Source organism: Culex quinquefasciatus, chromosome 2 (assembly GCF_015732765.1).
Source record: "Culex quinquefasciatus strain JHB chromosome 2, VPISU_Cqui_1.0_pri_paternal, whole genome shotgun sequence".
Classification (NCBI taxonomy): domain Eukaryota; kingdom Metazoa; phylum Arthropoda; class Insecta; order Diptera; family Culicidae; genus Culex; species Culex quinquefasciatus.
Genome location: NC_051862.1, coordinates 149,991,325 through 150,009,849, shown reverse-complemented (window position 1 = coordinate 150,009,849; position 18,525 = coordinate 149,991,325). Strand labels below are relative to the sequence as shown.

The window sequence follows — 18,525 nt, the reverse complement described above, 5'->3', positions numbered from 1 at the left end:
ACAAATTAGCTCGGTGGCAAAATTTTTGTCCATGTTTTTTTATGACTAAAAAGTTGCGGTTTTTTGTGCCATAAAACATTTCAGAAAATTTCAAAAATAAAATTTATGGGTTTAGGGATGTTGATTTTTTGTGAAAAAAAAGTTCCATGTTCCATGTTCCCTGTTTTCTGAAAAATTCTCTTCAATTCCTATAACTTTGCCGAAGACACCAAACCGATTATAAAATTTATTCAAAAGTAACAGATTTTAATTGTATGACTTCTTTGGTCATATGGAAGGCCCCCAAAAAGATTGAGCCAGTTCTTAAAATATAAATAAAATCCATCTCCGGTTTTAGCTCCATTGTTGAACAAATTGTCAGTTATGCACTAATTTAACTAGAGATTTAGAGTGAAAATACGAGAACATTTACAGCACTGTTCAAAAGTGTGTGACATTCAGCCGGACTCTAAGATGACAGTTTTCGTGAGTTGCGCGTAATCACCGACAGATGGCCAGAGGGTTGCACGAAGTAGCAATTTAATTTCTTTTTAGCCAGGTTTTTCAAAGTTAAAATAACGTTTGATTTCATATTCATGCAAAACAAGGACTTGATTAACTCGATATTTATTCAAGAAGGGAATCAAATCTAGCCTTAAAAAGAGATTGAGCGTGTGTTGTGAAGTGGTTTGGCCGATTTTAGTCAACAACGGAAACATCACAATAAATCCTAAACCAAAATCACACGACGCCAACGTCAGCTTATCGACCAGTTCAAAATTTGAATCAATTTCCTATCATTTTGATTGAATCTGTTTTCCTTCCCGCCACTGCTTGAAAAGTTTTGCCATCGCACCGCCGGTACTGCTCCTCCGCTCACGGTCGGAAAATCAATTACTCTCGACACAAAGTATCATGCGATCGAGTGAACAACCGGAACCTCTGCCGGTTTTGATCATAAATTTTCCCCGCATCATCGGTGCCGTCGTCGTCGTCGTCGTTCCGGTTCCGGGCCCAGGCCAGACCAAAAGCATGCCACCGTCGAGGAACTCTTCCCCCTTTTTGGCCGTAATCATCCGCCATAACTCATCTGTCGAGGCTGGGGATCGGGGGGCTCGGAGAGATTTAGTTGCGAATTTGAATTTGAAAACCACCGGAAAGCCAACTCCTGGTGGCGAATCCTGGCCAAAAGACGAGAGTCCTGCTCATCGAATCGGTGTCTTCGAAATGGGATGAATTATGGAGCATTCGACTCGAGAAGGAAGTGCTAGGGTGTCGGTGTTTGTGTTTGTGGCTGTTTGGGACACACCGCTCTTGGGAGCACTTTGCGGAATCGGATGCGCCAAGTGTGACCTTGCAGCGTGTGGATTTGTGTGTCTGTTGTGCGAAACGGTTGGTGCAATAATTTTCAATGAAAGAAAGGGTAAAGTTTTCCTACTGACAATTTCTTTAAATCAAAAATACCTCACACCTAGATGTGCTCCCAAAGTGATTCATCCAAATCAACCAAATCTGTCAGTTAAAAATTTCACGAAATAAACAAAAATGCTGGAATAGCACCAAATACTATTAAAATTTATTATACTTATTTTTTCACTTGATGTTGATTGATATTTATACAAGAAATTCCGAACGAATCATTCATAACTGCGTAATCTTACTTGTATTTTTTTCTATTAGGCAACAGTTAAGATATATTTGTAAACACTAACGTCATAATAAATTAAAATGTTCAACAAAAACACATTGCGACATTCTTAAAATGCTCTAATTAGGCAGCGTTAACCTACGCAATAAAATGAAAAGTCCTGCTTGCTACACCTAACGACCGACTAAGCTAAGCTTTTATCATTACTTTGCGTAACACCACCACTTCCATTCGAACCACTCATGGAGAAAATCTGGTTATCGTACGCGAAGGAAGGAGACACGTTCTTGGATTTGAGATTTCGCAGATTGAACGAATTTCCACCAGCATCAGCAGGTTTCTCCAATTTGTAGTCAGATTCTGGAGTTAGAAGCTAAAAAATAAATTGCAAATTAAAGTCTGCCTAAAGATTAACGAAGAATTTGTAGTTACCGGTCGGTTCAAGTTGTGCTCGACCACGTCGCCTCCCAGCAGCTCATCTTCCGGCGTCATCCGAATCGGGAGGAACTTGTTGATGATCCACAGCAGCAAATACGTGGCGAAGAATCCCCAAACGCTCAAGCACACCACTGACAGCGCTTGAATCCCGAGCAGATCCCATCCGCCACCCTTGAACAGTCCAGTTCTTCCGTTGGTCAACTCCAGCGGAACGGGATTGCTGGCAAACAACCCTACCGCCAGAACGCTCCAAATGCCGGCAACTCCGTGCACGGCAACCGCTCCAACCGGATCGTCAATGCGTAGCTTGTCCAACAACGGAACGCTCAGGCAACACAACGCCGCTCCGATCACCCCGATCACGATCGCCTCCCACGAATGGTACAGCGAACATCCGGCCGTAACGGACACCATCGAGCCCAGGATGGCGTTGATCAGGTCCACCATGTCCAGCCGGCCCTTGTTGCGACCCATCGAGTACCTGCAAGATAAGATCCTCAAGTCATGATCCTCAACCTTCAAGGTTTAACCCAACTTACAAAATCCCAAACGTCCCACCGCCAAACGACCCCATCAGCGTCGTGACGGCCGCCCGCGCCGCATAGATCCACTTGGCGCCGGTAATTCCGTACGTACTGCCCGAATTGAACCCCAACCAACCCCACCACAGCACAAACAGGGCCAGGCACACGTTGACCGGGTTGCCCAGCGGCGGGGGATCCGCGCCCTTGTCGTAGCGACCCAGCCGGGGTCCCAGCAGCAGGACGGCGGCCAACGCGGATGAACCACCGACCAGGTGGACCGGACCGCTGCCGGCGATGTCAACCACGCCAAGTTGGTACAGGAAGCCGTGCTCGCCCCAAACCCACCCAGCCGAGATGCTGTACACGATCGTGTTCAGGAACGAGTACAGGCAGTACGCTTTGAGGTTGAACCTGGGGAAGGGATTTGGGAACTCAATTAGCAAGTTTTAAAAATAAATCTCAGTCATTTTTGAATTGTTGGTTCTAATAAGTACTAATAAGCACTTTTTGTCTATGATCAAGACAAGTCTACAGAAACTTGAAATTTTTTAACAAGTTGGTGCTAACGATGTGATAGACAATTCAAAGAGCGTTGTACTAGGTTATTACTAAATTTTGCTGATTGGTGTTAATCGACCATTTTTAATTCAATAATTTGCATAGGTTTAACTCCTAATGGATAATTTATTACTAGTAGGATGATAATATAACGCAATTAAAAAAAAGTGATCTCACTAAGAGAAAACGTATAGCTATAAATTTCAAATAAATGCTTATGGCATAATTGTCTCACATATTTAAAAAATGAGATTTAAAATCAGAAAGAATATTTTTATTTAAAAAATATGAACAAAAACAACCGGAATCAATTTATTGTTCTAAAAACCGCAACTATAAAATTGCTTATGCACTGCACTGATGACAATAAAAAAAGTCATCAGTAGGGTTAGTAAAATTTCACGATTTCGCGGACAGTGTGAAATCCGTGAAATTTTATGTTTGTGTGAAACTGTAACAATTTTTCTCAAAATATTTTATCAAACTCAAATAGGAATAAAAATAATCTTAAGAACTACTGTAGAATAAAGCGAGTACATAAACTCGTTCAGGTTACTGAATTTTGATTTCGTAGACTGTGTGAAATTCTTGAAATTTATTATTTTTTCCTAATAGTTTTTTTCATATAAGATCATAATAAATATTTCAACCATAAAGACTATTTAAGTAAATTTAATTAGTTATCAACTGAAAAGCTTGATACCATTAGAAGAATTAATCAGATTTTGAAGTTGTTTTAGGAACTCAGTAAATTTTAAGGATTTAAAAGAATCAAGCTTTGTTTTATTCAAAATAAAATAAATAAAAATAAAAATCTTTCAAATAACCTTTGAAAAACATTTCAGATTTTTTCTGAGTCCTGTTTAATTTTAACGCAATTTGATTATTTGGGTGGACGATTCTCGTGAAAGTATATATATTTAGGTGGGTTTTGATATTTAATTTAATTTTGAATAATTTTTTTGATTTCGTTGCAAATAACATTATTTTTGTGTATTGATTTTAGATTTAGTTTTTGAAAAGAGAGATGAAAACCTTAAAAATTATTTCGAATGGGCTAAATGTCGCAGAATATTCAAACAGTTTTACTCATTCTGGCTGGACAAGATTATTAAATCTTGCTTCGATATGAAATTTAATAAAATGTAAACTGATAAAACGTCGAATATTAAAAAAGCAGTTCAATAAATGAGAAAACGCATGCCCTACATTTTGTTTCAAAATATAAGTAGATTCAAAATATCCATAAATCAGGTGGAAACTCTTTTGAAAATTAGGAGATTTTTTTTGTGTCACGTTAAAATTTAGTGAAGATTTTTTTTTTTGTAATTTAAGAATAATGTGTAATCAAGAATAAAAAGTAGTTTCTGTGATTAAAACATAGGATTTTCAGAGTTATTTTAACATTTTTCACGTTCCGCGAAATTTGCGTGAAATGCCTAGTCATCAGGGAAACCCCCTGATTAGATATCTTAGGCAAAAATAATAAACTTTGAAAATTATGAGCGATATCTGTTGAGGGTTAAGGGTCGCTATCGTCGCTATAGTCTTCTTTAAATCGTTGATAACTCGTCAAGGTTAACTCGTATTACCATTTAAAGTAAATTTTCATAAATTTCATCATATTTTGCATCAGAATGACCCTATGACATTTTAATTTTTAGTGCATTGCTACACAGAAAACAACAATTCCCGAAATCGTGAATTCTGTTAATGAATTTTAGAATCACAAAGGAATTTATTCGTGAGTATGGTGCATTTGCATCATAAACGTGAATATATTCCTTGGTTGTTCACAAATTCATGATTTCGAGAATTGACATTCTTCCGTGTAAAAAGACGGGGTTGCACCGACAACTTTTCGATTTGCGTGAAACTTTGTCCTATGGGGTAACTTTTGTACCTGTTATCGAATCCGAGGTCAGTTTTTTTTTATATCTCCCCAAGTAACATTTTTTCCAGGAGTTCTACAAGAGCTCTTCAAGATAGCTACAGCATAGCAGTTTGGACCGCGGTAGGATAAAACTCTCTTCAAGTACTCTTCCAAACTCCTGAAGAAGTTTTGAAGAGATTTTATCCTACCGCGGTCCAAACTGCTATGCTGTAGCTATCTTGAAGAGCTCTTGTAGAACTCCTGGAAAAAAATGTTACTTGGGTCGTTACGGAGGGGCGAGACGACCCTTTCAATTTTTAAACATGCCAAAAAAGAGGTGTTTTTCAATAATTTTGCAGTCTGTGACGAGGTAGAAATTTGGTGTCATAAGGACTTTTATATTAAATCGGACGCCCGATTTGATGGCGTCGAAATTCCGTAAAAACGTACATTTGGAACACGTCATCTTAAGGGAATTTTAATGTACATTTCGAATTTACACTTACCCTTCATTTTTCCGTTTAGAACACAGTTTTTCATTTTAAGATTTCGTGTTTGGCTTACCCTTGAAAAAATGACCTTTTTAAACAAAATAGGGAAAGTCGAATAAAGCAAGACAAACTTCAAACATTGATATTTTTAATTTTTTAAGGTTCTTTCAATGCTTTTTGAAGATCAAAAATTCATTGAAAACGGTTTTTGGAAAAATTTTAGATTGAAACCCACCTAGAGGCGGGATTGTGTTGTTGAGGGTTAAATTCAAAATAAATAGATCAAATACTGGCTGATAAAAAAAAAGTTGATAAAACCTGTCAAAGTTTTAGTTAGAAAAATAGCTTTTCATATCACATGGATACCACTAGATTTCTTCCAGAATTATAGAACAAGGTACTGTAGTTGTAGTTGATAACTATTAATTCTAGAGTAAATTTTCAAAATAACCTATGAGTCAGGAGATACACCTTTTTGAAAATGTAATCATCTTATAGAGTGCTTATTATTAGTTAAGGCGATTCTGGCTATAGAATTGTCTATCAGATTGTATCGATTGTTTAAACGTGAGAAATAAAATTAAAACATTCATTTATGGTTTATTTTTCATGTAAGAGATATACGATAATTTCTATGAATAAATTATTTGCATAATAATTAATACATCATAATTAAAACAAATCATGGCAATATCTAATGAAAATGATGTTTAAACAAAGATAACAGCCAAACATTTTTTCTCAGATGAAAGCTCAATTAGTTCAGATTAAAACCCCGGCGGTGGCCTTCAAACACCTGACCTATCAAAACGAATTTGCATTCCAGTATCGGAAGTGTAGAATCGTACCTTGTCTAATCGAGCCGGCCAACGACGACACTCTAATAAATAACAGTAATAACAGCAATTATTGCCTTCGCCCGCCTCCGATCTAAACTCGCTACTCTTGAAAAGCCCCGCTATAGTCACTGACTACGCGCGCGTTACGTTACGACCTGGGCGCGCGGGAAGTTGCAGGTAGTTCACCTCTGATGTCTGGGGATGCACCTGCAAGTGCATCAACCGCAGTTCAATCTCTCACTGTCGCTCGCCGTAGACTGGGGGCGAGCTTAAACGTGCCATTTCGTGAAATATTCTAATCGCATTCCGAGTGGCTTCACATCGGCCAGAGAACGTAGACTAAATGTTTATCGAGCCAGGCAGTGATGGATCGGTTCTGCGAAAAGCCGAACATTAAATGGAATGTTATTGTGTGATCCATTTTGCGAGAAGAGAGGTGGTGCATTTAAGCATTCCTACTTGAAACAATACATTTCAATGCTGTCTCTTGGCATCAAAGGTGCAAGTTGATGCATTCAAAGCAAGTTTGACGAACAATAGCAATCGTGTTTTAGTACAAATTTTCGTACATTAAAAGCTAATTATGAATTTTCCAAAATGGGCAAACAAAGAAAACTATTAGACTCATGTCTGCTGAGTAAACTAAAAATTTAAGTTTATGTTAAGATAAAAAATATACCTCTGTCATGAATCGTAAACCATCACTTGTATATGAGAAAAAAAATATTTTTTGTATGCATTAAGGGGTTGGTTCCGGTGAGTGTACTGAGCCCTTTGAAATTTATGAGATTCACCGCAAAATGTATTTTTTTTTCAAAAATGACGTTTTATAGGCATTTTGACCACTAGTGAAATTATTTTTAACTTAAAACATGTTTCAGCTTTACTTGGCCCAATTAATTTTGCCAGAACTACACTTACTAGTTTTACAAGGTTATTTCAAATAAATGTTTGATTTAGGGAAAAAAATGCATAGAAGCTGAGAAATTTGGTGTTTGAAACATTTTTTGATGTCAAATATTGCCGAAACGTTTATTTAGAGTCTTTATAACAATGTTTATGTAAAATATTACGGTTTTGTGTGTAATGTTTTTGTTTTCAGTAACTGTACCAACAAAAAAAAACTTTTTAAAAAACATCACAATTTTAATGTGATGCTAAGTGATGTGATGTTAAGTGTTGTTAATTTAAATATATTTTAAATATTTTGAATTATAGTGAATTTTCGATGCATGCAAAATAATTTTTTTAAAGCAAGCAAGCAAACAGTTTTGCTGTATAATGCATTTTAGATATTTTGTTTGCGTTGAGATGTTGAAATTGTGGCTTGTTATTCAAATGTTAATATTTTCATTCAATCTAATCTAATCTAATCGAACACAAGCGCAGCCAGTCCGAAGGAAGCATCCGGGAAGAACTTATGGTTAGATTACGCCTCAAGTTCTTTCTTGTCATTATTAATGATTGCAGTACTTTCGAGAACCCCCGAAATGTATTACACTCACTAGAGCGGCCCGGCCTACTGCGTTGCATTAACCGCAAGAGACAGATTCTATGAACGGAACCCACATTTCATGGAATCATCAGGGGAAGAAGAAGAAGTGAGGACATACCGTACCAACCACTTTGAGTTATTTATAGAATATGGTGTGTAGTGTGTGTAGGGGAATCGTTGGGAAAGGGTTGTATTATATAGTGAATGACATTGTGACATTATTTCACCACTACGGATTAATTCACACCCCTCGGTGGCCGAGTGGCTAGAGCATCTGACTACCAATCCAAAGGTGTGAGTTCGAATCCCACCTGATTCCATGAATTTTGAATTTTTTTTTTTGAATTAAATATACTTTATTGAATCTTTCTTATAATAATTACATTTGGTTTACATAATAAGTGGTCAGCTGTGGCTCTTCAGCTTTAGTTTGCTGTTCGTGATTTAAACACTGTTCATTTTCTTAACTTTAAAAGTATATGATTTATCATTTTTGTAACACTAGGTACAATGAGGAAAAAAATTAAGAAAACATAACCTAACCTAAAACTAACTTAATCTTACCATAAACTAAACCAATCCTTGAATCAAGGGGTATTCAGATATAGCACATTTTTCCCTGAATTTCAAACATTTTTCTTGAATCTTCTGATCCAACATTTTTACTTCTGCTAATTCATGAACCTCACTTGATCTTGTCCAGCCAGGAACATTCAAAACCATTTTGAGTACCTTGTTTTGGACACGCTGGAGCTTCAATTTATGAGTTCTAGCGCAACACTCCCAAACAGGTACTGCATACTCAATAACGGGGTAAATTATTTGTTTGTAAACTGCTAGCTTATTTTTCAAAGATAGCTTTGATTTTCTGTTAATTAAAGGATACAAACACCTGATGAGAATGCTGCACTTGTTCAATATTTTATCTACATGCTGCCGAAACAATAGTTTCGAGTCAAGTATGAGACCTAAATAGACAACTTCCTTTGACCAGGGTATTGAAACATCATTCATTTTAATCAAAACATCATCCTTTGGGACAAATCGGGCCGATTTGGAAAGTGGAAAAATGATGGTTTGAGTTTTGGCTGCATTTATGCGAATTTTCCAGTCGCCAAAGTATTCGGAAAGAACGTCAAGACCCTTCTGAAGACGGCCAACTAAATATCTGGTTATTTTACCCTTATAAATAACGGCAGTGTCATCAGCAAAAAGTGACAACACACCATTACCAGGAAGAGTAGGCAAATCAGATGTAAAAATATTGTACAGAAGTGGGCCAAGAATACTTCCTTGGGAACCCCAGCATCAATGTTGAATAATCCAGAAGCAATCCCATTCAGAAAAACCCTGAACGATCTCTCCGAAAGATAGTGCTGGATAATTTTGATAAGATACATTGGAAAACCGTATAAATACAGTTTATGTATCAAACCATCATGCCAAACATTGTCAAAAGCCTTCTCAACATCCAACAAAGCCATAGCAGTTGATTTAGACTCAAGCTTGTTCTGCTTGATGATTTTAGTTACTCTCGTAAGCTGATGAGCAGTATTATGTCCCTTTCGGAAGCCAAACTGCTCATTCAAAATTATATTATTATCGTTGGTAAAATCCAAAAGCCTTGAATAGATGACCTTCTCAAAGAGTTTGGACAGACTACTCAAAAGACTAATGGGACGATAACTTGTTGGCGATGTTGGATCTTTTTTGAGGCTTCAAAATTGGTATGACTTTGCCCAGTTTCCAATTGGTGGGGAAGTAACCAAGTTGCAAACATTTATTGAAAATATTGGCTAGATGTTGAAAGAACTGATCACTCTGTTTTTTCAACACTAGATTAAAAATGTTATCAAAGCCTGGAGCTTTCATATTTTTTCATTTGTTTAACTGCAACTTTGACTTCCTCACCAGAAACATGGGAATCTGCAGGAAATTCAAAGGTAGAGTCATTGATTGTTGAAATACTATTGGCAACTGATGTTTCTTTACGGCTGGTCATGGAAGCGCCAAGATTATGTGAACTAACAAAATGAAGCCCAAGTGCATTTGCCTTTTCCTCGGATGTAATCAAAGGAGAATCCTCAACAATAAGAGGAGGAATAGGCTTTGGTTTGTTTTTAAGAACTTTTGAAAGTTTCCAAAATGGTTTTGAATAATTCCCAAGCTGGCTTACATGTTTTGAAAATTCTTGATTTCTGATATTGTCAAGTCGGTCTTGTATGATTTTGTTCAAATTGTTCACTGAAATCTTTTGTCATAGTCCCCAGTCCGTTGATATTGTCTCCTATAAACATTCCTAAGTCTAATCAAGTGTTTAGTATCTACGTCAATATCAGTTACCTTAAAATTAACAGGAACCTCCCGAACGTTGGCAGCCTCTGCTTGGTTGATAGCCTGCTGGATCACCTCCAGCGAACGATCAATATCGGCAGAAGTTTCCGGGTGTTGATCATAGTCGATGTTGCTGTCGACCACTTGCTGAAACTGCTGCCAGTCAACGTTGTGGTAATCTTTCCGGGTTGGTTGCCGCTGCGGAGTAACGGAAGCTCCAACCTCCACAACCACCGGATAGTGATCAGAACTCAACTCTTCAAACACCTCAGGATGAGCCACGTTCTCAGCCATATTGGTAATGAAGAAGTCGATGATTGAGTGATTCCCAGACCGAGCCACCCTCGTTGGACGATCCGGACTCACAACGTTGTAGTATCCGTTTTGCAGATCGTTGTGCAGAATCACTCCGTTCCGATTCCTCCTGCTGTTGCCCCAAACTTCATGCTTCGCGTTGAGGTCACCAGCGATGATGTACTTTGCGCTCCGCCGTGTCAGCTTCTGGATATCGCTCTTCAGTTTTGCTGCTGAACCATCTCTGGAATTCACCTGACGTGGGCAGTATGCAGCAATGAAGAGTACTGGGCCAACCGAAGTGGGAATTTCCACCCAACGGCCTCGATGATGTCCAGCTTAAAGTGTGGCAGCCGGCGTGGCTTGAGATCACGATGAACAGCGACAAGCACACCTCCTCCTCCAGAGGTGGTCCTATCGAGCTGCGTCGCGATCTTGTAGTTTTGCAGATAAACTTTTTCACCGGGCTTCAGATGAGTTTCCGTGATGGCAGCTACGTCGATCTCCTTCTCGCGAAGAAAATCCACCAGCTCTAAGTTCTTCCTCCTAATGGAGCAAGCGTTCCAATTCAGCAGCTTGAGGGACCTACGATCCATACTGGATGACGAACGAGGTCAGCACTTCAATCTGCTGGGTCTTGGTTTTGCATCCACGCAGTGCAGCGGACATCTGTTTGAAAATATTGAGGAGTTCGGTTGAGGTGTAAAGATCATTACCATTTTCCTCAACTGCTGGTTCTTGGGTTGGTCTTGGCTCCTGGCTGAAGCCCGGTGGTGGCGGTCTCGGCTCCTGGCTGGAACCCGGCCGTGGATGATTCATCTCAGCTCTCTTCCTGGGATCCAACGGCAACGGTGCCAAGTTCGGGACCTGGCGTCGCGGTTGAAGAGGTGGAAAATTTTGCTCCACCAGGGCTGGAGGAGTTCTACGACGCTGAGGCTGATTCTTCGTCGATGCTTGCTGCCGAATTTTCACGAACTCAGCTCTCTTGGGGCACTTTCGGTCGGTTGACGAGTGCTCACCGTTGCAGTTGAGGCACTTCACCAGCGAATCTTGGATGCACTGGGATGTGATGTGCGCATCGGTACCACATTTGGCGCAACGACGCTTCAGGTGGCAGTTCTTACCTCCGTGCCCGAAGCCCAGGCAGTTGAAGCATTGTGTGACGTCACGATGCACTGGTCGGTATCGCTCCCACGACACGATAATGTTGAAAACCGCTCGAATTGCCTTCAGCTCAGGAAGCGTCGTCGATCCCTTAGCCAAATGCAGCAGGTAGAGCTGGTCACGGTACTTGATGTCTTTGTTGCGTCGGCTCATTTTGTGCACGGCCAACACATCCAGTTTCAAAACTTTTAGCTCGGCAGCTAATTCCTCCACTGGCATGTCGTACAGACCTCTGACGACGATTTTGTACGGCTTATCCATGACGACATCATGGGTAAAGTACTCCGCCTCGTTTTCGGTCAAGTAATCCTTGACCAGTTGATAGTGCTGCCTGGATTGCACCAGCACCTTAAATCCGTCCTGACACAGACGAATGTTGCCTTGGACTTTCCCAGACTTGATGAGTTCAACCAGCCCCGCACGAAAGTCGATCGTTGCTGCTGATTGCCTCACATAAAAAGGAGGCAGTTTCTCCTTTCGCTGTTTCACTTCATTCTCCTTTGCTTCCGCTACCTGGTCCTCGTCAGGCAGTCCAGCGAACTTGTTGTTCTTCAAAAGCTGCTCCTCGTGCGATGAAGAGTTCTCCTCCTCCTCATCCATCGGTACAGTACCGTCGCTCTTTTTCGTCTTTTTGCTGTTCGATGTCACTTCCAAAAGCACCTTCCTTTTGGAAATTCCCGGTTTTTGGCCATCAGTTGAGGCCTCAACCTTCCTTTTGGAAATTCCCACTTTTTTGCCTGCTTGAGCCGCAGGTAGGGCAATATTGCCGGCGTTTTGCGCCGGGACGCGACGAGTCATGTTGATTCAGACAACCTTCACCAACGAATGCTCGGATAACAATGGCCTGATTCCATGCGTTTTTTGTTCATATTCAAAGTTCAATTATAGTCGAATAATTTCAAGGAGACCGGTCGGGAATCGAACCCGAAACCTTCCGCTTATGAGGCGGGAGCTGTAGCCATTAAGCCACGGGCCGGTCCCCTTCAAATGTTAATATTTTCATTCAAATCAGTAAACAATAACATAAAATAAGAGAAGTTTTAAAGAACTTGAGTTACTCAAAATGACCTCCTCAATATCGAAAAATATTCGAAAAAAACTGGGCTGTTCAGATTAATGGTTTAAATCATTAAAGACAGCTTCTGCATGGATACAACCGCATCGACTCCATAAACAACAAAAATTCATAATTTAAAAAAATGACGATCTCGCCTTCAAATTACTTAACAATTCTCAACTTCAAGATCAGATCCTCAAAAGCCACACATTTCTCATTCTGGCTAAAAAAAAAAACATTTTTTTATGATCGATAACAATACTCTCTACATTTGGCGAACAGTAAATTGGTTCCACTCTGACAGTTTCAAATTGAGGCCGTTTTGCAAACCACTATTCAGCACCCAGGTTTTAATGCAGTGATCCTCAGCCAGCTAAACCAGAAATAACTGAAATTTTTTTTTATTGCAATTTAAATTTGATTTTATTGGTAAATTATTAAGTAACATTAAGTTCTTCAGAAGTGCATTACAAGGTGTTGGAGTTCCTTTCAACTGTGTGTTACATCCATTCTAGAACTATTGAGAGTGAGCAAAAAATTAAATTGTAAAATTTTAATAGTATGAAAATTTTAAGAATGTTCCATAAACTTCCTATCTGCACTTTTTTTTCTTTGATTTTCAAATGTTATTATATAATTTTCACATTTTTTCACATTTTCAAATTTAAATATCATAGACATCCACATCTTACAATAAGATCGCTTTAAAAAAAAAATGTGTTGCGTAAAAATCAAGTTTTCATTCAAGTTAACATAGGGTATTTTAACTATTAGTGGACCCCCTTGTAGAGCCGAAGCACATTTTTCACAAATTTTTAATATTTTAAGCACTTTTTCATAACCCTTTGTACAAAACAATGAAATCTGTAGTCTTTTGAACAATTTTGACTATTTGTTTCATCAGTTATTTAATTTTGAGCAGAAAAATAGCCATTTGAAAAAAAAGTTTTTTTGCCTTGTTATGGACCCCCTTTTCCTATAGTGGACCCGGGTCCATAATCCGATTGTGGACCCGGGTCCACTATAGGCAAACTGTTATTTTTATACCAAATTTAACCGATATTTGATGTTTTGATGCATTCTGTAGGTCTAATGATAGATATAATGAATAAAAGATGGATTTTGCTCACTTTTAATTATAAACAAATATGTTTTGTTAACAAGTTTGGCTTTAAACAATAAAAAACCTAACAGACATTTAAACACATTTATTTCCGAAAAAAGATCAGAGAAAACGTTTCAAAAACCACTATAAACATAAAAATTATAATAAAAGTAATCTTGATGCAAATTTTTCCATATTAATTAAATAAATGGTTGACCGAAACTAAATAATAGATTTGTTTACAGTTGCTGATAAAATCGCGCATGTTTATTTAAAAAAAATGTTTTGTTATTGATTTATTATTATAAAATTTCATTTCAAACTGCAATTATGATGCTTCAGTTAAGTACAATGAACTATAGTTTTGATTAATTATAAATTCTTACGGCTTCAGCATTTTTGGTACTTTTAACATGAAAACCGCTATATTTATACTCATAATTGAAAAAATATGCGTTTAGGTTGATAACAACATGCATTTATTGTATGTTTTAGAGAAACTTTTGCTTAAATACACAGTTTTCTTCATTTTTGAAGGTTAAATTAACAGGGGTCCACTTTTGGAAAAGTTTGGATTTCGTTGTCCTATATTGGACCCCCCTAATTTTTGCTCGAAAATGGTAGCTCTTCGCTTTATTTTAGTAAAGATCCTTAAACTTACATTATTTCGACTTGCTGAAGTTAAATAATCAGTCAAAAAACGATTGGAAGGTTAATTCAATCATAAAATATAAATGCAGTTTTGTTGTGAAAATGCTAGTGGCCATGGCTGATTTCAGATATCGAACTCAAAACACTTATTTTGGTGAAAAGGACAATTCAATGTCAGTCAACATTGTTTTAAATGATGCTGAACATGCCAAATAAAAGATTTGTAGGCAACAACACGCTTGAAATTGTGATTTTATTGAATTTTTCATCAAAAACCCTTCAGAGGGTCCACTATAGGAAAGGGGTTCACTAATGGATAACGTACCCTATCAAATACTTTCATTCCTTTAAATTTAGATTTCGGGGAATATTGAGATTTTTAAATTTGTGATCGCTTTACAAATTTAATTTAATTTTATAAATATATTTGAATTGACCTTTTTTTTTTGCATAAACTTGGAAATACTTTTTTCAATGATTGTTTCTAATTTGATTGGACTTGTTGAACGAACGTTCTCGGAATACGATTTTTAAATAGCTAAATAATTAAGATTGTGTTGCATTTCGAAAAATAGCTGTTTTGTTTGTTTAACTAGGTTGGCATATTTTTGCTGAAAGAAAACAAATACATGAATATTCCAGCTTTATCATTATTAGGCAAGCAGCTAGAGATTTTATACTATCATATAACATTACCACACATTTAAAATTAAGATTGCTTTTTTAAAAGTTATTCGAATATTGAAGTATTGTTGAAGTATAAAAAAAATTGAACTGACCAATAAACAAATTGCACCAGGTTAGGTCCAGGTTCTCCTATTTTTAAATCAACGATAAAAAAGGAAAACCAATGAAATTTAAATTTATTTAACAATTATCATCGAAAACATTTTTTTTATTCTAAATCTTTTGTTCGGATATTTAAATTGAATTTAAAAATTATGGTTCAAAATCCACAGCTCATTTTTTCTTAACTCAATACTTTCATGATTTGACCACTTGTGATATTCCTGCAAAATTTAAAATTAGATTCAATTAATTTATACAATCGCTTTGAAAATTTATGTAACTTCAGATATAATTTTGCAGCGCCAATAAAAAATTTCCTAGGGAAAAATAGATTATTTTTTTCGAGATGGGGAGGGGGAGTTGAGATTTTCAAAAACGTGTCCACGTGGTTTATGGATGGTCCCTTCTATTTTTTGTGATTGTTATTTACAATTTTCCTTCTCAGTTCATTACTTTTTCTGAAAGGTTTAAAGTTAAAAAAACTTAAACCTACTTTACACTAATTTACTTTTGTAGGCCTATATTGGTGTTGTTTTTTTCATATTTGTCCATGCTTTTGTTATTTTATGTATGCTTTTTAGTTTTTCTCAATAAAAACCCGCGATGTTGGGTAAAAAGTAAAAGAGTAAAAAGTTGTCCCATCCTAAAATTGCGCATTTTAAATATTCAAACTCATTAACCGTAAATTGGAACGCCCCAAATACCTTTCCGCGACCGCTCCACCCACGATCGTCGTGCAGCACGCCGAAAAGGTCATCTGGAAGAGATAAATCACCATGACCGGTCCCAGCAGCGGGTCCCCGGGGGACGCATCGGCAAAGAAGTCCCCCAGCCCGATGAACGGATTCCGCAGCAGCGAGCCACTGCGGCCAAGCATAAACGCGTATCCAAAGAACCAGAACGAGATTCCCCCCAGGACGATGTCCACCACGTTCCGCAGCATCATGCTGACCTCGTTCCGCGGGGACACACAGCCCGACTCGAGCAGCACGAAGCCCGTCTGCAGGGTCACCAGCAGAAAGGCACAGATCATGATGAAAACGCCGTCGCTTTGGCCAAAATCGTACAGCGCTGGCACCAGCGCCGATTCGGTGACATTCGTCACATTGTCCATCTTTCGCGAGTTTCCGCGTTTTACGACCTCGACAATATCTTAAAACTGCCAACACACAGGACACTACAGCGATAAAACCGACGAAAACGACCCAAACGACGACGAAGATCCGTCCATTGCGGTCAACGGTAGAACTTGGACTGATAGTTTTGCGTGCAGTTTTAGCGTCGTGCCTTTTGATACTACTGTTGATGATGATGATGGGGGTCTGTCTAATAACTTTGTATTCATTCGACAAAACGCGTCCGCGACTATTGTGAGTGATGTGTGTGTGTATTTCGCACACATACACCACAACGATTCGGATTCGGACGAAGCAATTGTGGAATTCATTAGGGTAGGTTTGGTTCCGCAAGGAAGAAATTAATCTGAGTTGAAGTTGACCTTTTGAAATTAATTTCATTGCATATTTTTAATCGATGTTCTTGTTGAAAAAATCGATTTATTGCTAAATTTTCTGTTTTATTTCATTATTAAACACAAAATTGTTTTAATAAGTGCCGGAAACTTTTAAACTTGATCTTTTTACATATTGCTAATAATTTAATAATTTGCAAAGTCATACATACACTGCCGTTCTACGCATAATTGTCCCATGTTCAAAAAAGTGCAACTGAGAAAAACGCGATTGAAATTTTTCGACCGATTTCGGTGTTTCTACGCATAATTGTCCCGTGGATTCCTATAATGCTTCGTAAAACTAATGATTCCGTGTAAGAAAATACTTGCCGAGCTCCTGTGGTCTATTGGTTACAGGTTTCGTTTGATAAACGGAAGGTCGTGGTTTGAAACCCACATGGCTTGGCACCACCTTTCCTCGTACTTTTCACATGTTTCGAAGACCGGCTGTGCTCTGTATATTTGCATCTGCGGAGTGCGCTGGGCCCAACCGCAAAATGTGCTTGGAGGGACAAAAAAAACTGCTTAGAAAGAGTCCCGGGCTTTTGGGATTTCACTGGGAACACATCCTAAGTAGCGTAATAAAAAAGTGCACTTCAGTTCTAGCGACACATATGGAAAGTACAACAGCACAGAGGAAAGGAAAAATGTTACGGCGTGTGGACAGATCAACACACTTGCTCAACAATAGCGCGTGTGCTTTGTTCCCCAAATGCCCAAGAACAGCAAATTGGCAGCCTCTGCAGATCTAAAAATAGATCAGCAGGTCGACAATAGATCAAATAAATGGTCGCAGTGGACTTATGGCAATCAAACAAAAAAAAATACTTGGTGGGACAATTATGCGTGGAAATACAACGATGGGACAAACAGACTTGATGTTGTTTTTAATGAGTTTCCGAACGAAGTACCAGATTTTACGTGTTTTTCTTAAAGTGCACATCAGACTTGAAAATGTCATAAAGTCAAAATCGTCCAAAACTGACATGGTACAATTATGCGTAGAACGGCAGTACAGTAGATACTCGACTATCTGAACCCTCGAATATCCGATCATTGTAAAAATTGTGTTTAACCGACGCCATATTAGCCTAATTTGAGTGGAATCCCGGGATCTCGGGATATTTTTGAAAAAGTAAAAAAAAAACATTTTTGAAAAAATATGTTATTGTGGGTATCACGATTAATTATCATTCTGCTGCGATTTCCGCTACCGCGCATACGATCGCAAAAATGTTTTTTTTTTTTTACTTTTTCAAAAATATCCCGAGATCCCGGGATTCCACTCAAATTAGGCTAATATGGCGTTGGTTAAAATGACACAATTGCGGAAATTGCAGAGGTCCCTTAGTAGGCTCAGTTGTTGGCAGGCTCGATCAACATGCTTCATTTCAAATCTGAATAAGTCACGTGGTTGCAAAAAATCTGAAACAAGCAGAGATGCTCGGAATGCCATGCTGGTTTTTGGTATCCTGAAATGACACGTGTGTGTGTGTGTGTGCAACCAACCAAACGGGACCACGCGGTCGCTTCTTACAAATTGAGTTGTTTCCATGTATTTTTAGATCTACATTCTATACATGCAAATAACTCGCATAGGCATTTGGAAGGTGTTAGCTCTGCCGAGCCTCGGTGACCCATTTCTACGCTGGCTAGCCGAGCGTGAGGTACTTCAGCTTTATCGACAAGCCCCGCCCTGAAGAACGTTTGGACCAATCGGATTCAAACGTTATTTAGAACTTCCGAACCCTTGTCAAATGGACAAGGACCCAG

The 18,525-nt window shown here is 38.3% G+C and overlaps 2 protein-coding genes across 8 annotated transcripts in view; one reads left to right on the top strand and one right to left on the bottom strand.

Annotated features, from left to right (window-relative positions):
* The window catches only part of LOC6032945 (protein rolling stone), a 130,698-nt gene that overhangs the window by 72,824 nt on the left and 39,349 nt on the right, over positions 1–18,525 (top strand). The gene's annotated exons all lie outside the window — the stretch shown is intronic.
* LOC6032946 (putative ammonium transporter 3) lies at positions 1,529–16,519 on the bottom strand. The gene is made up of 4 exons (XM_001843413.2): positions 15,944–16,519; positions 2,605–3,000; positions 2,060–2,546; positions 1,529–2,000 (listed from the first exon to the last, which is right to left on the bottom strand). Exons 1-4 carry the CDS (start codon positions 16,351–16,353, stop codon positions 1,812–1,814), a joined length of 1,482 nt encoding a protein of 493 aa, XP_001843465.2. The 5' UTR covers positions 16,354–16,519; the 3' UTR covers positions 1,529–1,811.